This window comes from Zingiber officinale, chromosome 5B (assembly GCF_018446385.1).
Source record: "Zingiber officinale cultivar Zhangliang chromosome 5B, Zo_v1.1, whole genome shotgun sequence".
Taxonomy (NCBI): Eukaryota; Viridiplantae; Streptophyta; class Magnoliopsida; order Zingiberales; family Zingiberaceae; genus Zingiber; species Zingiber officinale.
Genome location: NC_055995.1, coordinates 126,893,926 through 126,920,670, shown reverse-complemented (window position 1 = coordinate 126,920,670; position 26,745 = coordinate 126,893,926). Strand labels below are relative to the sequence as shown.

General features: G+C 34.4%; 1 protein-coding gene across 3 annotated transcripts; it reads left to right on the top strand.

The window, feature by feature from the left end:
• The first annotated feature begins 890 nt into the window (after positions 1 to 890).
• LOC121985892 (coiled-coil domain-containing protein SCD2-like) lies at positions 891 to 26,618 on the top strand. 3 transcript variants are annotated; one of them, XM_042539602.1, is made up of 18 exons: positions 891 to 1,431; positions 1,614 to 1,810; positions 2,780 to 2,855; positions 3,035 to 3,076; positions 3,253 to 3,309; positions 9,502 to 9,551; positions 9,625 to 9,652; positions 14,252 to 14,323; positions 14,400 to 14,510; positions 14,594 to 14,654; positions 20,208 to 20,330; positions 20,421 to 20,539; positions 20,839 to 20,896; positions 23,947 to 23,991; positions 24,202 to 24,242; positions 25,256 to 25,382; positions 26,048 to 26,144; positions 26,256 to 26,618. In XM_042539602.1, exons 1-17 carry the CDS (start codon positions 1,093 to 1,095, stop codon positions 26,116 to 26,118), a joined length of 1,617 nt encoding a protein of 538 aa, XP_042395536.1. In that variant the 5' UTR covers positions 891 to 1,092; the 3' UTR covers positions 26,119 to 26,144; positions 26,256 to 26,618. The 3 variants fall into 3 exon arrangements, with proteins under 3 accessions (XP_042395536.1, XP_042395537.1, XP_042395538.1); XM_042539603.1 differs by having other exon boundaries at positions 26,048 to 26,148; XM_042539604.1 differs by lacking the exons at positions 26,048 to 26,144; positions 26,256 to 26,618 and having other exon boundaries at positions 25,239 to 25,354.
• The last annotated feature ends 127 nt before the right edge of the window (positions 26,619 to 26,745 follow it).

Sequence of the window (26,745 nt, the reverse complement as noted above, 5' to 3'; positions counted from 1 at the left end):
AGGTTCGAGTCCATTTTTTCTGGCTGGGACGGATTCTGAGATTGGCCAAACCCGACCTAAATCCGTCCTGTTACCATCCTTAATCACGATCTACCGTGTAGAAACTAGTATTAACTTCTACAAATCTCATTATTGTGTCAAAAAGGCGAATACGCTCGCCCCCAGCACCCCCGCCAATCCGTCCTAGAGCCAACACGGAGGAGATAAATCATCGATGACTACTAGCATTTGGAATAGTGATTAGCACATAAGAAAGGTATTTATCTCGATTTTACCGAAATTCAAATCTCAGACCTCATGGTGATAACATCTCATGTGCTAGCCACTAAATCCATCCTAGAAGATTAGATCCGAAGGGAACACGATGGCAAAAGCCCCCATCAACCTGTCCCAGGGCTCGCCCCCAGCGCCCTCGCCAACCTGTCTCAAGGCCAACACGGAGGAGGTAAATCACGGGCGGCTACTAATTTTTGGAATAGTGACTAACACATAAGGGAGACATTTACTCAGCTTTGCCAAGATTCGAACCCCAGATCTTACGATGATAATATTTTATGTGCTAACCACTAGATCCATTCGAGGGAAGAGATCCAAAGGGAACACGATTTTATGAATGATGGATATCTAAATCAAAGGCGGATTTAAATGACCCAATTCGTAGGCCGATTTTTTACTGTATAAAAAATATCATGTAATATTAATCATTATACAATTGTCATGATTGTCCGGGACAAGATGACTGTCTTCACGAACATAATCGATTGTGAGCAGAGACACGGGACGACTCTCGCGCAAACTAATATACCAACTTTGGTTTAGCGGGGCCCACGCTCAAACTTAATACGGGACCGTTAAGGGGAGCTAGTTTGAGTAGGAGGACGACTCGAGATCCTACCCGTTGAGTACCTTTCGTTTTCCTATCTTTTTGTTCTACTCTCGCGTCAAGGAACGAACCATCATCGCCCCGTCTCTTTCGTTGCAACCGTTGCGCTCTCTCCACGCCCACCGCACACCTCTCCCTCCCTCCCACGACCCTTTCAATCCAGGAGCCGGAGTGAGGTGAAACCCTAGAGATTGCCGGAGGCGATCGAGATGGAGCGCTACAGGGCGGCGGGGAGCCCCGCGTACGGGCGCCAGCAGAGCATCTCGAGCCCCTCCGGAGAAAGGACGTCGCCGACGTCCATGTCGCCCGTCTACCCTAGCCAACTCAACCAGCAGCAACGTCATGTCCGCTCAGGCTCCGCAGGTGTTGGCACCTTCCGCCGCGCGCAGAACAACGCCGCTCGTGCCGCCGCCCAGCGTCTCGCCCGCGTCATGGCGCACCAGCACGCGGACGATGATGAGGAAGAGGACGAGGAGGACGACCTCCTCTCTGGCCCTCCTATCGAACTCTCCACCCCTCGCCGCGCAGCCCGGTCCCCGTCTCCTGCAGTACATTTCGCGCTATTGTCTCTGTTTCGTTAAAATATTTCGTACAATGTCTAATCATATCAACCGTTAGTCATTACAATGCATCTTTTTTACTTGTGATCTGAAGTCTACTTGGTAATTTCCATCACGAGGGAATGATTTGTGAGAAATTGAGAAATGATTGCACTTCTGGTTCGTTTTAGATAAGTCGCTACCTCGCCGACCAAACTCCTGTTCGTCCTACGCCTGTCGGTCGATTGGCTGTGGGTTCAAAGCCAGTTACAATTATCCCATCCATTAGGTCATCACAGAGACCTCTTACTTCAGCGGCATCATCCGACTCTCTCAGTAACAGTCAAAGATCAGAGGCAGCTTCACTTTCTGTTCGAAGAGACAAAGTGTAACGTTTGATTATGCAAAGTTTGCTTCTTTTTATATGTTAACTTTTAACTTGCTACTTATTATATTCCTCCATGTTATTATTATGGTTAATTGCTTTGTTGATTATGGATTGCAAACAACAAAGATAAACAATTAAAACTATCCAATCATTGCTGAATATTGGATTTTATGGGATTTACTGATTTTTCTGTTACGAATGTTAGAACAATTCATCAATTTGCTACATTTGTCAACATGATATACGATGAAACTTTGGACACTATGAGTGTCTAATTTATTTTCAATTGACATTGAAATTTTCTCAATTCATCACTCTTTGGATTCACTTCATTCTCTTGATTAACTATCATCTATTTAGATAACATTGAATTTCCACCCTTATTGATATGGATTTACATTCTGTTCAAATGGAACTAAACCAAACAAACGGAGTTTATCTTTGTGGTTTTTACATAGCGGGAACTGATCTGAATCCCTTAGAAAAGCTATGGAACCGAACCAAGCTTTATTTGGTTCAAACCAGCTTGAACCAGATAACTACAATTCTTATTTTCAATATATATGCCCGATCCTTGATAAAAAGAAATTTTATATATATATATATGCTCATAGTCTAAATTATAAAATAGTAAATATCTTCTCTTGCTTCATTTCTATTTGGAATCAAGAAAATTAAATCTAACCTAAATTTTGTACAAAAATTCCAAATCGCCACAAATTCTTGTAAGTGAAAACCAGGAAGCCACATACATTATACATTAAGATATGTATGCAATGTTTTTCTTATTGTGTAAGTAGAATAGTTTTACAGCCATTTTCATTTTCTTTTCGTTGAATTTGAAGTTTGGACCATTATCTAAGACATCTAAATATATCGACCTATGCATCATATGTTTAGATTGATATTACTTTTGGTTGTTGCATAGCTTTTGAGTCAATCTGATTCTTGGCCTATGTTTGTGTTTAGGATGTCTATTGACTTGGGTCATCTAAGTATGAGACAGCCAAGCAGTGCTCAATCATCATCCAAATCCCAAGATGAGGTAACCATCTTCAGAATTATTAATTTTTAGATGCATGTATCAAACTCTTGGGGTAAATCTGTAGAACTTCCAACAAAGTTTATCTATTAATAAAAAAAATAATGTATCATCAATGTGTTTTTTTTTTTGTAATTTAATATATATATTTCCAATTTAATTCATCTTCTTTTTGGTCTCAGATTGAGAGTCTACAGGATGAAAGTGAGAATAATACTGAAAAGGTGAGAGAATAACACAATCTTTGGTATTTTTTTGGATCTGGTGTTTTGTGTGACTGGATGACCCCAAATAGTTACGACTAACACTAATAGACAATGATGATTTGTTTGGTGTGATTAATATTCTCAGTTTTTTTTATTCGTTTTCCTCATGCTGATTTTTGTATTCCCATCTTCAGCTTGCAGAAGATATATACGATGAAGCAGAGTCAAAAGCTGGACAAGTTGAGAAACAGGTTCTTATTTTTTGTTGACAGATTTTATCTTGATATTTTAGATTTTTAGTTTTGTGTGTCATCTGTAACATCTGACAATCTGTTTTTAGATATGCCTTGGATTTTCAACAATGCCATTTGCCTTAAGCCTAGAGGGAACTTGTTCCATTTTTTCAAAAGAAACACATGCCTTATATTAGTTGAATTGATAAAATATAAGAGACTTGTTTGATTAATATTTTATTAAGATGTTCATCCCTGCAAAAATAGCTTGGGTTCAATTTATGGAAATATCTCTGATTTCCATTTGAAACAGCAAAGGTGGCCCCTCTATTGACGTGATATTGGCTGTTAATCTTGCTTTATGTTTAAACCAAGATATATATTTGATTATTCCCCATAACAGCTCAACCATGAACTTGATTTAGTTGAATTGGATTGTTTTTTTTTTCTTATTGGCAAATAAGGTTCATTTTAGCATCACCTCTGTCACGTTCCTTTTTTGGTAATGAAATAGTATAAATCTGGTTATACCTATGCAAGTGGAATTGTAGACTTTGAATCAGATTTAGAAGCAAAAAGTTGATGACTTTTAATTGAGTTGGTTGTTTGTCTTTAATACCTTTCTTTTTTTTTTTTTAAAAGGAAGCTCAGTTTCATTTCAAATGGATGTTTATGAAAAAATTAAACATATGAACTACTTAGGATCTTAGCTAATTTGTTAAGAAGACAAATTACTTTTCCTTTTTTGCACAAGTTGAGAGACAAAATGCACTTAGCAAGTGAGTCCTTCATAAAAAGAAGCTTTGTAAACCTATATATTACTACACTGTTGACAATTCAAGTTCAAGTTACGTTGAGCTAAGGTTGTCTTTCCCTTTATTCTTCTGCTTCCTAGAATCACATCCTGAAAAATAAAATTTGTCGGGAAAAATAAAATTGATGAACACCGACACCATCTCCTGAAAAAAGTATGTGGCAAAACAAACCTTATCATACCCTAGATAACCCAACACATCAAAAACTCCATCCACATTGTCATGCCAGTTATGTTCCTTTAGTTTGTATCCAGCTCTTCCATAAAAGATCGCAACTTTCAAGCTCTCCCGTAAAAGACCACAACTTTCTCACTAATACCATGAATCTACAAAATTGATCATCTTTAGTCTGCTTTATACAAATCTATTGCAACTGTTGAAGCAATCTCAGTAATTGGAAAGAGATTAGAAAATTATTTGGCCTCAATTGGCACCTTAGACAAACCAACAACTAGAACTTTGCTTCGTGCAACAGTTCTAGTTTTACATACACCTCACCAAGTAGTCACTCCACTACATCTAGTGCTACCAACTCTATGACCTTGATTTGTAATGTCTTCATGACCACGAGTGATGGTGGTGCCAGACCACCATAAGTTGGGCTTATGATGGTCTCACTCTCATGCTTCATATCTTGAGTTGGAAAACAATATAAAAGATTTAATTAGAAATGGAAATCTAATAATTTCAATTCCAACACTTCCTATGCTATGAGACTCTCTAAATATGTTGATATATCAAAACCAACGTGGAATTGTAGTATATTCACTAAAACTCTGCAACATTTAGCAAAATCATAAGCACTGAGAAGGAAATTTCAGATTCATTATCAAAGCATCTGGCTAAAATAATTTGATCTTTTAAAATCCATAGGAAAGGCTTTTTTTTCTTCAAACTAGAACAAAATAGAATCTGCTCTCACGCTTTGATTCCATTAAATTGGCAAGCCTCAAATGGGTTTACCTGGCCATTAGTATGGCATGTTCCACACAGTCACACGATGATCTCTTTATTCATAATCAACTATGCTATAGTTATTAAAGGTGCTCGTCTAGCTACGCCTAGGAGCAAGGTGTAGCCTGACGAACCTCTTGCTCTTGGTCGCCTTAAGCGTGCATTTTATGAGAGGTGACAAGCGCACTTGAGGTTCAATTTTTCTTGCCTCATTGAGTGAGACCTGCATGCCAAAAAAAAACTTTTTAAAGCCCAACCCATACCTTTAATTACCTTTTTAATTAATTACAGAGCATGCACGTGACACTTATTTATCTGCTTGTGAATGAAACTAGAGTGACTTTGAACATGAAAGTATAAATATTTAAGGAAATATTAAATAAAATTATTATAAAAAATAAATTTTAAATATTTTTTTGTTTTGTGTGAAGCTTCATTCCAAAAGAAGAAACATGTTGAAGCAAAAAAGACTAAATGATTTAATATTTATCAAGTATAATAGGGCTTTGAGGTGTCGATATGATATGCATGACACTGTCATCTTATTTCTTTGGATTAGATAGACGATGGTAATGAATGGTTGAAGGGGGGATTGAATGATAACAGTAAATAATTTAGTATTTGATGATGACAATGTAACTTGGAGTGAAGTTGCACGAGCTTCTAGAGTAGGTGGAGATGCCTACAATATCAAATCTCGAGTTTCATCTTCTTCAAAAGAAGTAAGGACAACTACATCAAAAGGAACTAAGAAAAGAGCTTCTACAATTCAACTTATTGAGGAAGAGGAAGAAATCGGTCTTGAGGAAATTGATGAAGATTCAACTATACAAATCTAAAACAAATGTAATGATATGATTGAGGAAGATGATGAAGATTTTGATGATTTAGATATTTGAAGTTTTTTTCTTCTTTAATTTGAATTATGCATATAATGTATTTATTTGCTATGAATTTTATATTTATATTATTGTTTAATATTTTATGGACTATGGATTTGTTAGTGAAATATTCTGGCAGAAATTCTCTATATATGTTTGAATTGTAAAAAATTATACTTAGAGCTCCTTACTTCAGTTAGCCATGCGCCTCACCTTGCATCGTGCGCCTCAGGCCCCATAGTACCTATGCGCTTTTGGGTGTCTCGTGCCTTAAATAACTATGAACTATGCATCAAGATGAACACATAAATAGTACCTCCACTTACTATTTGAAAAATTAAATCTTTTTATAATAGTAGCACATCAAGATCAAAACATTTCTTCTATACTTTTTGTTTTCAAATTCAATAAATGTGGTTGATCATATATTTCATTAGTTATATGATTTAGAGTATCATTTCCTATATATGGGATCCTAACCCTTTTTATACATTGATAATACAACTTATTCTTTATAAATAATTATAGACTTCTCTAATAAAAACTCTTATCAAATTTTTCTAAACAAAACTACATAGACTTTTAAAAACACTAGTTATGCTATCATATCCCATAATTTAAGGAATATTTTTAGCCAATATATGGTTACAAAATCACGTCACACTCCCCCTCAAGTTGGTGAATCGATGTTCATCATTCACAGCTTGGGGACATTACTTTGAAACACTGAGTGCCAATTTCAATGTGTTTTGCTTGAATCATGTTGCATAGATTGAGAGCTATGCTAATCGCAGACTTATATCACAATAAAGTCTCATTGGACCATCCCGCTTAATCTTCAAGTCTTCTAAGATGATCTTTAACCAAAGTAATTTACACACACCATGAGCCATTGCTCGGAATATCATCTCTGCATTAGACTGCACTACCATATGTTATTTCTGGCTGCTCTATGTCTTTTAAATAGAATATGGTTTCCTCTTGATACTATAATACTAAGGAGTTACTTGCAAATGAGTTTCTTTTGAGTTATACATAGTCTAATCAAACTAACTGTGTATGCTATGTCAGTTGTGTATAAGACAAATAAATAATTTTTTCTACCAAATATTGATACATTTCTTTATCAACTATGGCCATTGATGCATCTTTATCTACCATTTTAAATTTGAGATTTGAGTCTATTGGAATACTTGCTACCTTGCATGCCGTCTTGTTTGTTTCTTTAAGGAGATCTATAATATATTTTTGTTGAGAGACAAAGATGTCCTGCTTAGAGTGAGTCACATCATTTCTGACATATACTAAGAGTGTTGTGACAATCTTGAATAAGGTTGTTTAATAAACAATGTATGATCCCCTTGGCTTTATCTATACCTCATTACAATCATATCTCTTGCAAAATCATGCCCGTGGTGATTACTTAAGTCTATATAAGACTTTCATACAATATGAGCTTCTAAATTATTTCCATATCCTAGTGGGACCTCCGTATAATCTTTTTCCTAAAGTTTTCTATGTAAAAATGCATTCTTGATATCAAAACTCATTCTCAAGATTTAGGTTGGATTCTTGGATTTTTATTAGTTCAGGGCAATCATCTTCTTCTTCAAGTATGTCTTGTTAACCCTCTCATTCTCAATGATAGAGTTGGGATTTAATGCATAGATTCAAACATAAGTTTTGACATGGATTTATATACTGACTTAGACATTGGAAGTATTGACAGGTTGAGCATGAAATACCCACATTTATTTTCTATTATGGAATTTTCACTTGAAGATAAGGTGTGGTGAAGTAAGGCATTTGCTCATTGAAAGTAACATCCGCTGACACATAAAACTTTGATGGAGGATGATAACACTCGTACCCTTTTTGAATTGAGAAAGAACCCAAATATCCTAAGTACAAGATTATTTGTAGTGTGCATGTTGTCCTTGTACTTGCCAATGCCTACCGTCATGTTTTCTTGTGCTATATTCGTGTGGTGGTGCAACACACTTCTTAGACTATTAGCAATTATAGAAATTTTATTCCTTGTACGTTGGCCACATTGACGAGTGTGATGTGTTGGATGCAGCAAGCCCAAACTAACTTTGGTAGTTAGAAACATCTTGGAACATATGCATCACAAAAGAGGAAAATGTAGAAGATAGCATTGATAGATGGATTCAGTCATGCAACTTCATTACCATGGTCACACGTGGCATGATTTACAATTTATAACAATGCATGCTCTTAGCTTTTTTTATTTTATGTTTTCATATTAATTGCATGTTCACTTGATGATGCTTGCATGCTCAATTTCCAAGGCCACAAGAAGAGGGTATTTAGGATTCTTTGGTTGAGGTCTGATCTTACTACAATGAGATTTCTTTAAAGACACTTCATGTTCTTTTTGAGGATTTCAATTTTCTTTAGGTTCTACTATATTTAGTTCTATTAGGATTTTATGTATATTTTGTTGTTCATGTTTCTTTTGTGTGTGTCATCACTATTATTACTAGTTATTTATGTAGTTATGTTTTCTTTGCGAACTTTCATTATGATATGTAGTTTTTCAAGTTGTAGTTATGGAAGTATTTATTGTGTGATCTTGTAAATAGTATTCTTGTTGGACTATTGATTTTCGTTCAGAAAGTTCTGAAGAGATTATCACATGGATATCATGTGACTCATGTGGCCATGGAGGCCCACTTGTGGTGTGGCAATGGAACATTTCAATTTTGTTTGTATTTGTAAGAAAAAAAGAAAAATTATGTTCCCTTTAGATTGTATTTGATCTAGTTGTTTTATTGGATTTCTTTGCTGAGTGTGGAGGCTTTTGTATCAAATTTGTGAGTGCCTCAAAGTATATAGATTAAGTTGGGGTTCAAATTAATCTATTATGATCTACATGTTCAAAAAAAATTAAAGCAGTGGAAATGAGGATACTAAGATGAGGGTGTAGAGTTATTAGAAAGGATAAAACAGTGTTAATACTTGAGAGTGTAGGATAAAGTGAGAAAATAAGTTGAGATCATGAACATGTTCAAACGCAACCCATAGATTTTATAGTTGGAAGAGTTAAATCAATTGGACCGGAATGTGTAAGCAGTTGAGGAGATCAAAGAAACATTAGTCATGTGTAGATTTGAATATTACCAATCCTATATTATTGCATAGAGCTCAATGGAAGGATAACACTCATGTGGTTGAGCTCAAATAGTTTAGAAAATTATGACCTAGTGATCACAATAATGAATGTGGCCTTTTTATGCACTTTGCTCACAAGCACAGCTGTGTACTCACTTGCCATGGAAGCACAGGATATAATACTCATTTCACCTTTTGCAGAACAGGATCTAATACTCTTATCATTTATGTTTAATTCACATTCTTAAAAATTGAAATGGAGATATATATACATGGTTACCAAGAGAAACTTAAACTCTTGAAATGATGCATTTGATATATGGTTTTTGAGTGATTGAAAAAAGTGGTTTCCATGTTCCTTTTAGTGGTTATATTTATGTCAGAACAAACAATAAAGCATGGATAAATTTTTTGGCACATCTCAGGTAGCTTCTGTTGGTGAGGGTCTATCTGTGGAATCTCGCCTCTTTGCCAGGCAAGCAATTTTTGGATGCATTTAATTAATGATTTTGTAGCTTTTGTAACTGGATTATCTTTTTTATTTTCAGAAAACAAGAGGCCTTGCAAAAAAGAGAGGTATTTTTATTATATATTCTACATCCTATTTGTTATTTTGGAGGTATTTGTATCAGTTTCTGGCAAGGTGTTCTGGTGATGGTCATGCTCAGAGTTATAATCACTGATTTTTCAAGTATTATGAGAACTTCAGTGTGAAAATATGGAAAGTTAAATTGTACACCAAAGGTGAAGCAAACAACATATATAAAAAGGTTAATAGAAGAGGACTGAAGTGGTAATGACTGAAATCTTATCTTTATAACCAAAAAATTAATGTTAGCCCCAATCAATCCATTACATCTACATAGAGAAAGCATGATTGTTTGGGATTCATTGATAAGAGGTAAAAAAAAATTGCATTTGCTTGCATACATCAGCTAGCCAGCAGATGAACAATCTAGTTATTATGTCATAAAAAAGTAGCTCCTCGTTTTATTCTGTCTATGTTTCTGTATTTTTGTGAAATAATAATGAATTGGGAACTTTGAAAAGGTGCAACAATCAGATGCAAAGTTTACAATGATTTTAATTTTATTTACCATAAACTTAAAGGCATACAAGTAATGATAATATTACTCCATTAGTACTGCATCTGAAGTGCTAGGAAGGTAGATATAAATACATGCAAAATGTGGAGCTGTATACTAGAAATGTTTAACAAATATCATTATATGTTTTAGAAATGTATGAAGAAAATAATTATTTTTAGTTTTACTAGAATTTGATGATGGAATTTATTGATCATAATGTAAGACTTTCAAAAGTGGAACATAGAAAGGATAGTTTTAAATAAAGAGATTGATAATTAATGCCATATGGATTTGATGATAAAGAAAATAAGAATATGAAGAATTTAATTTTTGGAGGGTTTAATGATACAAACATAAGATATAGGGAGAGTAGGTGGTCGTATAAGGAAGTGCAAATTGATATTTGTTGAAAAATGAATATCATATGGATTTAATGATAAAGAAAATAAGAATATGAGAAGGTCAATTCTTAGAAAGTTTATAGATTCATGCATAAGATATAGAGAAAGTAGGTGGTGGTATAAGGAAGTGCAAATTGATATTAGTTGAAAGACAACATGGATATTGACACAATTGTGCAAAAGTGAAATTTGAATAAGTATAAAGTAGTCAATACTGAGAAAAAATGGTCAATATAGTAAAGTTTAACATATATGGACAATTTTTAGTAATCTAGAAATTGAGAATAAAGAGTAAGATAATTGAGTATCGTGGACAATTCTTGTCGATGATAAAGTAACTAAGAAAAGATTAAAGAAAAATTAATTAGCATTTTATAGTAAATGTAACTTTGGAGATTGAAAATTATGATAAATTTAGGGCACATAGATTTGTTTGTCACTATTTGGAGTTTGTAAGATTTAATAGTTATAGGTGTTAGGAGTTTAGTCTCACAAAGAGTGTTTTAGTTTTAGGGGTGGTATGTGTTAAGTCCAATATAAACACTATTTATACTCCAATAGTAAAACAACCAACACAATATTTTCTTTCCCACTTAACATGGTATTGGAGCCACTATTAAGGTTAGGTTTTTAGAAAAGTAAATAGGGGAGGTTTCAGATTTTAACGATTTGCAGTGCTCTCATTCTGTCATTTATCGATCTCCTATTACTCTCATTAGTCATCAGCGCTTGCAATATATTCCACTTACAAGTACTTGCAACATCTTTCCACTCACCATCTAATACAAACTCTAGTTTCCTAATGAGTGATGAAGCTACATTTTTACCTCATGCCTACACTTGGTCTTTATCTCCAGAACACCATCGCTATCTTCTCATTAGCTATGGTAGTAGTTGTCACTATATGACCTCATAGGTGCCAAAGCTTTTGGGCCATCAGATTTGCCTTATCCTCACCAATGTCATTATATTAATTGAGGATGAACCACTAGGACGTTGAGGTTAAGAAAATTGAGTGAGAGAGCAAAATCATTGATGGTTGGCTACGAGGACTGTGCATCTAGTCTCACCTGCACTAGGAGAGATGCACAAGTAGCCTCACCTACACTAGATTGACTAGTGGCCTTGCCAGGAGTAGTTGAAGCAACTGCTTCATCTCCTCCAAGCCTTGTCATAGTAGTAGATTGTGGACCAATTGAATAGGCACTTTTGCCCATTACCATAACGTTGTCTTCTGACCCTTTATCTACCTTGTCAACACCATTGATGACAAGAAGTCTAGGGCTCTTTATTCTAGCATCTCTTTTGTTGAGACAACACCGCTAGTGGCACCTCCATCCGTTGCTTCTTTGACCAACTATATTTTCTCCCTCTCTACTTTGCCATTAACGACCTCTACATGCTTCTTTGGCAACGTGCTTTGCTCGATTAGAGCATAGGTTTGTCACATCCCTTAATGCCTTCTTCTCCATCACATAAATTCCCTTGCCGTCTTTCTTTTGTCCACCTCCCTCCCATTCTTATCTCCTCCTTAGTGACTTACCTTTATGTTGAGAAAATATTTTCACCTAAATCTTTGAGTGAGAATATGTTGACTTTCAGCTTCATAGTCATTACTCATTAGAGAGTCATCACCCATTATGATGATATCAGGTGATGAATTACTTCCTTAATAAAGGTGAGTCCTAATAACAAGGTAAATGCATTTCTGAATAATTTAAAACAATATTTTAAATTAAAGGTGAATACTATTAATTTACCAAATCATGTATACACGGACTTCTTCAGTTTGTATGTCGGATCATTTTGCCCTCTCTTGAGCAACAAACTTTGAAGGTTTCTTCATGTATATTTCTTTTATAAAGTTATGTAAGGAAGAGATTCTTGAAACTCAACTGATGAAATTGAGGCAAGTGAAAATGATTGCTAATGCAAGGAAGAGAGAGATTGAATCAATCTTAGCTATAGGATAGGTATTCAGGTAATCCACTCTATAGGATTAGGTGTTCCTCTTAGCCACCCATCAAGATTTTAGATGATCCACATTCCTAGGCAGTGATGTATCCACTATAAGTCCTTATTTATAACTTGTTGTGGACTCACTAGAAGTAAGAGGTAATGTTTCCCATTTAGTATTAAAATATAAAGTTTGCATCTCCTGGATTATAGCTTTTCTCCACTCTAGATATGAGAATATCATTAAAAAAAATTTAAAAATAAAGTATGAAGCTATGAAAAAATGAAGGCAGAATAGTATGGATGATAATGGATAGGATTTGGGTTGGATTTCATATCCTCCGTACCCATCTCCATACTCATCTCCATACCCATCCGATATTTAACTTTCAGCCCCATTCCCATACCCGTCGGAAGATCGGGTATCCATACTCTACCCATCATCCTATTACTACCTGCAATTCTTTTTTTTAAAAAAAATAAATAAATAATTTCAAATAATTTATGAATATTTATTAAATTCTTAAATTCTTGTATTCCCTATGCTCCTTTGATCAGGTGAGGATTTCTCATAGAAAAGAAGCTGAGATACATGCTGGTGACCGAGTCAAGAGACAAACTAATTTTTTTTCCGTGGCGGGAAGTGTGTGTGTGTGTGTGTGATGGATAGGATTTTACCACATCTGTCTCCATATTCAAACTTGAAAATACCCATACCGAATATCCGATTATTTAATCGGGTCTACAAATTCCCTCCATACTCTCCTCCATTCGGGTCAGATATTGGATTTGGGGGATATTGCCATCTCTACAGAATAGGTGCTAGTGCAATAGAATCAAGTCAAGCATTGAAGTAGAAGACTTAGTGAAATCTATCATAGATCTAGTAGACATAATTCCAGAGACATCTATTGTAGCATAGTGTCGAAGAAAACATAATAATCCTAAAAAAATATGATAGTAGAGTTAGAGCCAAAGGAGATGAATAAATCAATCTCTTGAGTAGTTATGTATATGTAACAAGTATGCTCCTTAATAAAATATGAGACTTGAATCTACTCGATCATAGCTTGTGTCCACTCTAGATGTAAGAGTCACTTAAACCATCTTAAAAAAAAGAGTATGAAGCTTAGAAGATATGAAGGTAGGTCTGATTCAAATATCTATGTAGAAGACCTAGTGGAATGTCATAAATATAGGGCTTCCATAACAATAGAGAACATTTAATTGAGATGAGACATCTGTCGCTGTTTAGAGCCGAAGAAAATAGGTATACTCAATGAAAGCTATGATAGTAGATCTAGAGAGGAGATGAAATCAAATGAACTATCTTGAGTAGTTGTGGCTCTACTATATGATATAATGAGAATACAGATTAAGTTGGAATGGACATAATTAAAGACAACCAATAAATTTTATAATTAGAGGAGTTGAATATAATAGAATGGAAGTTGTATGAGATTGAAGAGACCAAAAAGAGATTAGTCTATTTACTAAACATAATTTTATTAATATAAATCACTAGTGATATAATTTTACATAGAACTCAATGTAGAGTTAAGATTCTTGTAGCTACCCACAAATAGTTGGGACAAGTTCGGTTGGATGATAATGATGCATAAATTTAATGGTGAGGTAAGATCTACGTCCAACCCAAAATAGTTGGAGGTGACAAGATATTTGTTTTTGTTATTATATTATTCTTAGTACTAAAATCTAGACTTTTGCAGGCAGCTATGAAAGCTGCCTCACAAACGGGCAATGCCACAAAAGAGATTTCTACGCTAAGAGCTGAAGCAAAGGTAATAATTGGCTGTGTATGTGATTTCCCTCTTTGATCCAATTTGTTAAACTATATTTAATAAAATATCTTTTTAGATCGCAAGGGATGAGGCAGCATCGGCATCCGAGCAACTTCAGGAGGCAGAATCAGAACTTAAATCTCTTAAGACAATGGCCCATAAGATGATATTATCACAAGAACTAATGGTTTGTGTTATGTGTTTATTCTTGAAATCCTATAAGTTTTCATTCTGACAACACATTTTCCATTTTTTAATGTATTTTAATAGGAGGAAGTTGTTCTCAAGAGGTGTTGGCTTGCCCGATACTGGCAACTATGTGTTAATTATGGTAATTCATTTTCCATATGATCTTTTTCAGACTGTAATTTACCTTTGATAATATCCTCTTACTATAATTTTCGTTAATATTCATTAACTTTCATAGCTTAATCTAAGATAAAATAAAATGTTAACATAAGGTATTCATAAGCAAGATGACTTATATGATTCTAAATAACCGACATCTAGTTTAACCAGACTACATAGGAGCTTTCTTATCATCAGGGCTCAACAAATTAAACTGAAAATATTTTTACCTGTATGGCTTTACCATGCAATGTGTCATTTCAGAAGAGCTAGCTAAAAAGTCTACATTTTGTACACTGGTATGAGAATCAAACATTAGATTATTGATCCAAGTGTCAAAAGTATTACATTGTCATGTGAGAACATAAAGTTTAAGGAATGGTTCTGCTTGAGATAACCTACCAAGGTTATTTCCTGTTGATGCAAGTTAGAAAACGTATAAAAAAGTCCAGTAATAGGGTCTAACAACTAGAATAGAGTTATAACTGTGTGCCAGTAATAGGGTCTAACAACTAGAATAGAGTTATAACTGTGTGCATTCCTTGGTAATTTTAAAACAAATATGATTCATACTAAGGTGTTGCAAAATTTTACATAGACTAAGCAATAATGTAGATTTATGCTTTGTTTGCCATCAGACAAGTATGACAATGGAATTTTATCTTAATAATGTTACTCTTCAGCTATGGTCAAAATTATTATTGCTAACTGTGATAGACCTAGACCTAAATGTAAATATCATTTAGCACTATGGATTCATTTGCAATTCTATAGTTATGAACAATAAACATAGGTAAAGGGAAATTAACCCTAATAATTTTTCCACTTCCATGGTATTAGAGCGAAGTCATCCATGCCTCTTGTTACTCTACCTATAATTTTCCTTGACCTTCCCTCTTTGTGATTGAACATCGGTGACATCTTCTCCCCTAGGTCATGATATTCTTCTTGTTCTTCCTCACGCAACACCACAGGAGCCTCCAGTCCTTCACGTATGTTGTGACTAGCATGAGCCCGATGTCACCTCCCTACTGCTACTGTATGATCTGGAGTAAATAAGTGCCACCTCCCTATTTGTCAACCAGTCCATAGCCTTTGGGTTTGGAAAATGATCTCGAAGAAATCAATCAGCTCAACCAGACACCTCTGACATCAATCATCTTCTGATTAAATTATTTTGATGCAGCCTCCTTTCGCCACTTTTTTCTTCCTTTGATGTTGTTGATTAATTGAATTTGATGACTAGGCGTTGCTTTCTTTTTCTAACACTGCTTCTTAAATCTTAACTAGATTTGACAACCCAACTGGATACACCCAACTAACCCAATTGCTCTAGTGGATCTACCTCTGTTGTTCTAAGACAGCAGAAGTTTAGGAAGAAGATTTTGTTTATTTTCCTTCAAACAACAATTTTTTTTTGCCCATTTTGTGTTTTCAGGTCATTCATCATGAGCTACCTTTAATTTATAATTTCATTGTCTCTTTGATTATTTCCTCAATGTTTCTCACCACTGATCATTCTAGTTTCACTAACTCTATGACGATTGCTGTAGAGAAATTAAATTGGAATAGTTATGCTTCATAGTTACAGCTATTCAAAATTGGTTACTGAATCAAGCTCAACTAGAGTACCTCACTACTAGGATATCCAGATTTCATAGTCCACTAGATCCTCAAGGGAGTCAATTTAATGTGCAATTACTTGCTCTTTTCTGGCAGTCCATCGATTCTAGCCTTATAAGCATCTTTAACCGCTTCTCCCGCTACAAGACTCAAACATAGGCTAGAGATTTGCATATCTCTTTGTCTAAGATAATGCCCCACACTAGTTGATTACGATATTTGTGGAATCTTTTATATCACTCCATATCTTAAACTTATGTTAAGCTTATGCAAAGTTCCTTTAAGTTGCTCATCTTGAATAAGAGCTAGAGAAAACATATGTTTCATGAGGTCATCCATTTTGCCTTTATCGGATGTGTACATATGGATGTTCCATCCTATAATGCTCAGTAGAAAAATCTACATTGGTTGTTCAATTATCCTCTAGGGGATAAGTGACTTAGGAAAGGCTATTAGACTTAAGTTTTCCTACCGTAGGAAACTTGGGCATATCAAGGATGTTTGTTACTATCTCCATAATTACCTACCTAGTCATCCTTTCATTGACTTATATACCTAGATCAAATTCAACATCTCAAGAGGGCCCATTAGCACATACTTTGAATCTAGCTCCGCTATTGCAACTCCACAAAGTTGCATTCTCACTTATTGCAATTAAGTTGTTGTTAGTTTTTCATTTCAATCCTCTATGGCCTATAATGATACATCTACTCCTTGTTTACTCAATACTTTTAGATTGTTTTAAATTTTGGCCCTCTGAGTACTTCTTTTGTAACATATCTACTCTCTCTATTCTTACACTTCCAACTTCTCCTACCAATGTTACAATATTCAATGTGTCTTACTCATGGGTTAAAGGTATTCGAGATGTTTCTCTTACACCTTTGTTGTTACTTTCCTATGTATTTTTATACATCTAAATTTTCATTAAAGTATGTCTACTAGCAACCTCACTAAATCTTTAGATTATTGCATAACATTCAATGTCATTTTCATTGTCATATAATATTTGAGGATGGCCAAGGTGGTTAACATAGGGCATGAGTCTGGTAGGTTGTGCCAATTGCGAGCTACTTAGTTGTTTTAGCATTTGTATCCAAAATGATAGTAGTGTCATTAGAGAAGCATAGGGATGCTTACATACAAAAAATGGAAGTAAATAAATACCTCTATGACACCGAACTATATTTTTGCCAAAATTTAATTTTACACTTCAGAGTGTAAAAAAACATTAGAAATATCATTATTAAGTTGAAATTATGCAAATACAAAATGAAAGTCATTAAAAACTTTTATGACTCAAAATTATATTTTGATCAAAGCATAATGTTGGTAAGCTACAAAATATATATTGAATTTATTCCCATGTATGAGTATTGTCCCTGCCTGAGATCACTAGAGGATGAGCCACCGGTGAGTTGTCCCTGATGTTGACGAAGTCATCGATCACCAAGAAGAGGAATGAGACATCCAAGATGTCCACTAGTCTGAGAAGGAGAAAAAGAGAGAGAAGGAAGGAGGGTTAGAATGGAGGCCAAGGGTGTGGCCTGGCTCAGCCACTTTGACGCTCAAGTCAATCTCTGGTGAGGGAGAAAATAGAGAAGATGAGCAACACATGATTAATTGAGTGTATATGTGCTTGCGCGTGCGAGAGGCAGAATGACTTAAGTGTTGAAGTAGACAAGCACATGCACACTCTCAATTAATCATCGACTTCTCATCCTCTCCATTTTCTCCTCCACCGGAGATTGATTTGAGCGTCGAAGTGGCTGAGTTGGAGCACCCCCGACATCCATTCTAATCCTCTTTCCTTCTCTCTTTTTCTCCTTCTCAGGATCGGTGAACATCTTGGACGGCTCATTCCTCTTCTTGCTGATCGGTGACTTTGTCAACATCAGGGACACCTCATTGGTGGCTCATCCTCCAGCGATTTCAGGCAGGAACAAGTATCATTATAAATTCCAAATGATAAGACACTTATGTACAATCTTTGACTAGGGATAGTGTAAAAATTATACTACCAAGTCAAAATACAACCTCTCGTGTTATAGTAAAATTCCAAAATTTGGAAAGTGTCTCAATACTTATAAATAAAATTGAAAGACAAAGAATACTAGTATGGCATAGAATCATATTTTGATTAAAAAAAATGCTATAACACTTCAAAAGTGTAAAAAAAATTAAAAAAATAAAAATGTCCTTATTAAGGCATAATTATGCCACAACAAAAAAAAATAAAAGACAGCAATAATTTTTATTGCACATAACCATGATTTGAGCAAAATACGGTTATGTATTTCTTGAGTGTGAAAATAATTTTAAAAAAAGGTTATTGAGCTATAATGAAGCCTATAAATAAAATAGAATCCAATGAATATTTGTGTTGCTCAAAATCATGATTTGAATGTATGACTTTGAATATAGACTTAGTGGCTATTGCAACTGTTATAGTCGCCGGCTAATTGCTGCTAACATTGTTGTAGCATCTAGTTAATGGATTCTAGAACAATATTACGATGATTTTGATTATTTTGAAATAATGTTGATTAAATTTAAGCAATTTTGACGAAGTTGATAAAGAATTTTTTTTATAAAAGTACTATATAGATTTTTTGATGGATTTTTTTTACACGTTGTAATAGCTACTTCGCGGCTGCTACAATAATGCTTGAATGAGAATATTTTTTATACGAAAACTATGGTGGGATGCCCTTTTGACTTTTTAAAATCAAAGGGCACTTTTTGACAATTCTGATAATTGATAATTAGGGGCGCTCTTTTGATATTTTCCTTATATTCTATCCCCAACTGACTTGGTGGCTAGGGTGTTTTTATTAATGTAGAGGTTCTGGATTTGAATCCCACCCATAAACTTTGATTGTTATATCAAAAATAATTATTTATTCATCAGTAAATGGTGCTTTGATCAACTCCGGCAATCAATTGATTGTCTGATCATCAAAGATGTATTGTGATGAATATTCTAGAGTATTTTTGGAAGTTCATGAAAAAGGAGTCTCAGCTGGAACTTTTTGATAAAGAGGGTCTTATTGGTGGGGGTATTAATGAAAATTAGAGCTCTTTTCCCAATATACTCATGACTAAATTAATGCATTACTCCTTTTCCTTGCTAACTTGGGGCCCAAGTTGCTTGTTGGCATGGCATTGCAACGTCTGAAACCAAGGTTGGAAACACTAAAGATTGGATCCAAGATTAATTAGTCCAAGAGGAGGCAAATCTCCTTGGATTCATTTAGAGAAAAGAACTTGAATCTTCATAAAGAGAGGGTAAAGTTGTTGTGGGAATTAATAGTGATTAAACTTGTTTGATGAATATCATTTCTGTAGAAATAAAAATATATTATATAACCATCCTCTGTATATCAGTTTGACTTCTGTAGACCTGCTTTCTGCTTTGACTCTTTACCTAGACCACTATAATAAAGTGAACTCCTTTAAAATAAATAGGTTTTAATACCTTATCGAATTTGGATCGACCTCACACAGAAACTATTAATAATTCTGTTACAGTGACTTCTCAAATGAAATTCATAAAAGAAAATTAAGATTACATTAAATGTCTAACTCAGGTTCGAACCTGAAATAAGAAGCTAGGCAATTTTCAAAAGACTAGTTGCACCTGATGTTTTCAAAATCAGGCTGGCAGTGAATTTGTGGCCCCGTGAATTCTTGACATTTTTCACTTGAACCAGGCCTAAATATGGTTCAGTCCCATTTTCTCCATTAATGGAATTAGACCAGTTTTGCTTTCATTTCCTGGACAGTTGAACTGACAGATCGATCTGGGTTTCAAACATTGATTGCATCTTTAAAACTATCCTTAGATGTGGACAATTTTCCAAGCAAGTCCATATCTATTGGCTGAAAAAAAATAACAGATACTTCTTTCAAGGCATATATGCTGATATTGCGGAAAGCAAGTTCGAATTTTGGTCATCCTTCTCTCCTCTTCCACTTGAAGTTGTGTTATCTGCTGGACAAAAGGCAAGGGAGGCCAAGGATGGGTATTCATCAGGTCAAATCTCTTGGTTCTGCACTACTGACTCAATGTTGTTGAACAACTTTTCACTCTCTTTATTTTTATTTCCTCTTATATATTCAACAGATAAAAGTGATCAAGAGGATAAGGAGGTTTCATGGAATGCAAGTGATCTTTCTGGAGAAGGAACTATTGAGAGCATGCTCTTGGTTGAAAAAGGCTTGCGTGAACTGACTTCTCTGAAGGTTTTTTTATCAACCTCATAGCTAAGTAATATAAATTGAAACCTTGGTTAAAGAAATAACAATAAAGCATGCAGGAGTTGGTATATGTGATCTAGAGTTTATAGAACTTTTGCACCTGAAGCTCACTCTATGGTACCTTTACAGAAAAATTTACATTGAATATATAATTGTGACGTTTGCTTTAGAGAAACAAAATCTGCAAAATCGTATGCTTTGTAGCTATCTGAATGCTACGGGCTGTCATCTTATAATCCCTATTTTGTGATTCCCAGTTTATTTATTTCATTGTTCCTTTGAAGGTAGAGGAAGCGATCCTGTTTATAATGGCTCAAGAACGACGAGCAAGCGCTAAATGTGGTAATGCATACTTTAACTATATTATATAACTAATTGTTCCCATTTCCATTGCTTTTGTTTATTAGCTAAGTATAAAATGGCACCATAAAACTTTGACATTGACATATTTGACAACATGATGCTATAAATCCGAAGTAGTCATAAATGTGCTTAGACCCATTTTACTTGTCAACTAATGCAAAAGATTAAAACAAAAATTAATTTTATAATCAAACTCTACTATTTGTTCAAAAACTATGAATCCTTGAAATTCTTTCCACAATGTAATTGGCAATTATAAAAATATTTATGGTTGTAACAATAATCTTTTGCTCACTTAGTGAGATAAAGGCTTGGTTGTTGTTCTTGTTGTAACAATAATCTTTCATGGTAAATACACTAAATATATTAATCAATATATGTGTAAAAGAGAAAGAGATAATTTATTTTCCACAAAAATAATCTGCTTACATGTAGGTATTTATATACATAAGGAGGGAAAGAGGATCCTATAATTATGATATGTCTGTCAATCATTAATTACAATCAATCTAATCTTTATAATCAAGTTAATATAAATCAAACATGATCCCTACAATTAAGGGACCCTCTCAAGTTGGAGCATATATGTCAATATATTCAGCTTGCCACAAAGTTTTGAAAATCATTTTCATCCTAATGCTTTAGTGAAGACATTGAAAACTTAGTTGAATGATTATGTGAATGAAGTGACAATTTTCAGACTCATTACACACCCATGAATAAAGTGACAGTTAACCTCAATATGCTTAGTCCTCTCAGGAAAAACTGGATTACTTGCAATGTGAATAGTTGCTTGGTTATCACAGTACATTATAGTGGTTCATTGTAGGTGAATTCTAATTCTTCAAGAAAATTCTTCAGTCATACATCTCTGTTACAGGGTGAGCCATGGCTCTGTACTCTGTTTCGGCAATCAACCTAGCAACAATAGTTTGTTACTTACTTTTCCATGTTACTAGATTTCCCCTACATAAATGCAATACTCAGAAGTAGACTGTCTGTCGGTCTTAGATCCAACATAGTTAGTATCAGAATAAGCTTCAATCTTTAGTGCCCATTTCTCTTAAATGACAACCCTTTTCCTGGAGATTTCTTAATATACTTAAGAATCCTAATAGCAGCATCCCATGAACTTGCTTCGGTTTATCCATTAAACGAGATGTCAAATCTCGTTACTGGTAAGTAGATGTCTATATTTTGCCTTATCCAAAAAGAACTCTCCAGTATCATCTGGCTTTGTTCCGAGAAATCCAATTTCTTTGAGTATCTTTAGCATACTTCCGTTGGCATAATGAAACTCCAGATTTATTGTGAGCAATTTCAATTCCTAAGACATATATAGGATGTCTCATATCCCTCATCACAAAGTGTTTATGTAAATACTTCTTAGTTTCTTCTATCCCACCTATATTACTGTTGGATATTAGGATGTCATCAACATAAACAATAAGGGGCATTTGGTTCTTTCTTAGGAATAGGAATCGGAATGGGAATCATAGTATTGTGGAATGAGAATGAGTATGAGTATGAATATCATTCTTAAAAGCAATGTTTGGTTAGTTGAATATTTTCTATTGGAATAAATCACAATTTTCTTTTTTACCCTTAAAAGAAAATAAGAGAAAAAATTAGATATGAGAGAAAAATATGATGAGAGAGAAAGTGTGATGGGAAAGAATGAAGAGAGGGAAAGTGTGATGAGAGAAAATGAGGAAAGAGAGTGTAATGGAAGAGAGCATGATGAGAGAAGATGAGAGAGAATATATGATAGGAGACGATGAAGAGAGAGAAAGTGTAATGAGAAAAAATGAGAAGAGAGAGTGTGATGGGAAAGAATGAGGAGAGAGAAAGTGTGGTGAGAAAAAAGAGGAAGCGAGTGTGATGGAAGAGATTGATGAGAGAGAAAGTATGATGAGAGAGAAAGCATGGTGAGAGAGAAAGTGTGTTAAGAAAAAAAAGGGAGAGAGATTGGGGAGAGAGAAAACATGATGAGAGAGAGTGCGATAAGAAAAAAAGAGAAAAGAGAGTATGATGGGAGAGATTGAGGGGAGAGAAAGTATGATGAGAAAGAAAGTGCGATAAGAAAAAAAAAAGAGGGAAGAGAGTGTGATGGAAGAGATTGAGGAGAGAGAAAGTGTGATAAAATAAGGAGAGAGAAAGTGATATGAAAGAAAAATTAAATAAATATATTTTGATATTTGATATTAAGAGGGAAAATTTTAGTTTTAGGTCAAGAGTATTTTTAGAATAAAGGAATATTTTGATTGTTGAAAATAGAGTAATGACTCATTAAAGGGGGACATGAGAATGAGTCATTACCCAATTATAAGGTTTCATTCCCTTATTTGTATTTCCATTCATGTAATCCAAACATTAACAATGACAATCAATGATTGTTATTCTCATTCCCCACTCTTATTCCCCTAAACCAAACGCCCCCTAAGAATAATAATCACATTCGTGCTCTGTCATACAAACACAGAATGATCCGATTTGCACTTTTTGAAGCTAACAACACTGATTATATTATCGAATTTATCAAATCAGGCGACTTAAGACCATAATTATATTAAATCAAATTTATATTCTTATATAAATTTTTTTTTTATAATTATATAAACCATAATTATATTATATTTAAAAAATTCTATTAAATCAAATTTATATTCTTATATATATATTTTAATTATTTTATATTTTTTACTGATTTAATGTTTAAATAAAATTACCGAAACCGTATCGGCACGGCATGATACGATACCGAAACCGTATCGTTCCGGTCTCGGACCGAAACCTCGGCACGGGTCGAAATTTTAAACCTTGATCCAAACTATTATTCCAGTCAAAGACTAGAACTCCAGGAAGGCTCAAAATTTTAAACCTTGTTTTGCAAATATAGACTATCTTAATTATAATCCTTTCTTTGTTCTTTTGATGATAACTAAAAAGAAAAACTGAACCATCAATTTCTTCAATCATGCTGCTTTACTAGATTTATCTTTCTGGTTAACAGAAGTATTTTCTTACAGGTACACTGATTCTGCCTGAAGGTCAAAATCCTGTCGAAGCATTTGGTCAGTATTCCTTCTTTATTACACATTTGACTGCAGAGAAAAAAGGACAAAAATGAAGCTCATAAAAATAGTTCAATCGAATTCTTTCTTTATGTCTGTGTTTCTTTTCCTTGTAATTATGCCATTTTATCACTCAGATGGTCTATTGTACTTTCAGTGGCATATATACTATTATCATTCAAATTGAAGTCATTATACTCTTCATTTCAGAATTGAATCAAGAAGAATCTGAAGATGTGGATTTTAAGCAGGTATACTTGTGGATTTTACTTCTAGTGACTTTTGTGTTCACTTGGTTCAATTTTTTTTCTGTGCAAAAATTCCATCAGTTTCCAGTAAGATCATAGTGGTTTTGGTTGCAGTCTGATAAACTTTAAATTTTCAATCACTTTCATCTGTATTTCTTGTCCACTATAATCTCCTTTTCCAGAAAATGTGATGTTCCTATGATGCTACAGAAAATTTAGGCTGGTTGATATAAAAAACATCTTTTTTTTTCCTGCTGTCTGTTATATTTTGGATAATCAATATGGTTTATTGATTTTCTTTGTTCAAAAACTTATGATGGGTGTTTGATTTGAGTTCGTTACAAGCTCATTGTAATAATCTGCCCTATGGAGGACTAAATCCTGTCCAGTGAGATATCAATTTAGTGATTTCTTTAATATCTCAAGGTACTATGTTCACCTTGAGAAAACTCAGGTGCATCCTTTTTCGTTCAAGAGTTCTGTTGAGATGGGATTTGTATTCCATTTTTTTAGTGCTCTAGGGTAAGTTTCAGATGTTTATTCGACTATTGTAGCACTAAGATTTTGTTCATGGTAGTCTGGGCAGGAAATGCTCAATGAACGTCTATGTTCAGAAGCAAGATTTGCTTTACTGATGACTTATTGAAAGTTTCTATTGGGTCTGGACAGGAACAAATTAATGCAACCAGCTTATTTGATAGATTTATCTTTAGATAAATAAACTCACACCTTGATCAGCTTTTACATCTTTCATTTCTTGGGCAACGAGTCATATACCATAAGATCAATAAACTAACCTTGATCAGCTTTTACATCTTTCATTTCTTGGGCGAGAATTATATTACCAATTTTCTTATAGTGATCCCTATAACAAATTGTGTTTTTTTTAATCTTGTTTTTGATGGGGATCACGTGTTTTATACATGCAGTTTTTACAACTCATTAATTTTTAAATATGGACAAATCCAAAATAGGTTCTTAACTTCTGGTTCACTTTAGATACTTTTGTAAATTAGGCTTGGTTGACATATTTCTGGAGGAGAGCAAAGAATCACGGTTTGGAAGAAGATATTGCAGATGAAAGGCTGCAATTTTGGATTGAGCAAAGCAACCACTCTCCTACATCACATGATGCAGTTGAAGGTAATCCGTGTGCCATATAACTTATTTTTTTCTTTCTTCGTCTGGCAACACAGACATGTAAGACTTAACATTGAATAATGTTTAATTAGAAAATTTCCATAGGAAACTATTCACTTGCATCTCTTGTTAATTATTACAATGCAAGATAAGTTGGTCATTAGCGCACAGGCTTAAATGTTAGGTGTAATGTTTCTGGAGCCTGCACATGAATAAATGCTTGCCTTAACAGAGTCTGCACATAATAAATGCTTGCTTTTAACACAATCGGCAGGGCCATACATCATGGGTCCTGAAGACCTGGCACAGTCAAGTGATTGGTACAATCGACAGGGCCATTGTTCTGCTTTAAGTGCATCAGGAAAATTATGAATCAAAGAATAAAAAGAGTAGAGACCGGTGGAATTCGTTCACCTATGTATGCTATTTAAACTATCCAGTTTGGTCTAGACACAGTGGGGTTTTCATTCTGGTTGCTCAACCTCGTTCGTGTAGTTGTGGTCCATTTGATAACATACTGCGGAGTTAAAAAGATGGGGCACTGTTCCTAATTGCCAAAAGAAATAAGTGAGGCAAAGGGTGTTAATTTGATTGCCATGAACTAAGTGAGAGTTTTACATCATTTTTGAGAATTCCTGACTAATCCTTCCACATTTCCAATTCTGCAGTTGAGCGTGGGCTTGTTGAGCTGAAGAAGTTGGGGATTGAGTGGCAATTGTGGGAAGTCTGCCATCGCTGAAACCAATCTTCTACTACAGCTTTGAGTTTAGTGAGATAATATTATTCATAGTTCCTTTTTGCATTCCTATATGAGTTCCTTTTTTTTTTTCAAATTCAACTATGATTCCTTGATCACAATGCATATATTTTTTACAGATATTTATTATCAAAATCTCATGGTTGCTAACTACACAAAGGAGGAACATCAATGGTGAGCTGGAGACCAAGAAAAACATAGGAGGTTTTTAAGACACTAAGCTAACAAATAATCCAACCCATTGGTGTTTTTTATATCGTATATTTTAGTCAAGTATCAACATTGTTTTGCTTCTCCCAATAGATTTGGTAGGATTTTGAGTTCACATCTTGTGTAAACCCTGTGGCCAAATCTTGAACAAAATGAAAAATTTAATGGAAACGGTCATGTTCTAAGGTAACCCGAGTCTCACATTAAGATGCCATTGATTTGCTCATTGCGTTGTAGATTTGACAATGTAATAATAACTTGCAACCTAATCAAGGGAGATTTTAATTTATTCCTCCCCATTTTGCTAATGAATGCGAAATGCAATGAATCCTCTGCTTCTCTTTTACTTTTTCACTAATGAATGAGCTGTGCTATTGAGCTCGCACAGTAGAATATGCA

Coding starts and splice junctions, on each gene's coding strand:
- LOC121985892 (XM_042539602.1), top strand. CDS start 1,093: ATGGAGCGCTACAGGGCGGCGGGGAGCCCCGCGTACGGGCGCCAGCAG. Junction 9,653..14,251: donor AGGCCTTGCAAAAAAGAGAG/GTATTTTTATTA, acceptor AGACTTTTGCAG/GCAGCTATGAAAGCTGCCTC. Junction 23,992..24,201: donor AAATCCTGTCGAAGCATTTG/GTCAGTATTCCT, acceptor TCTTCATTTCAG/AATTGAATCAAGAAGAATCT.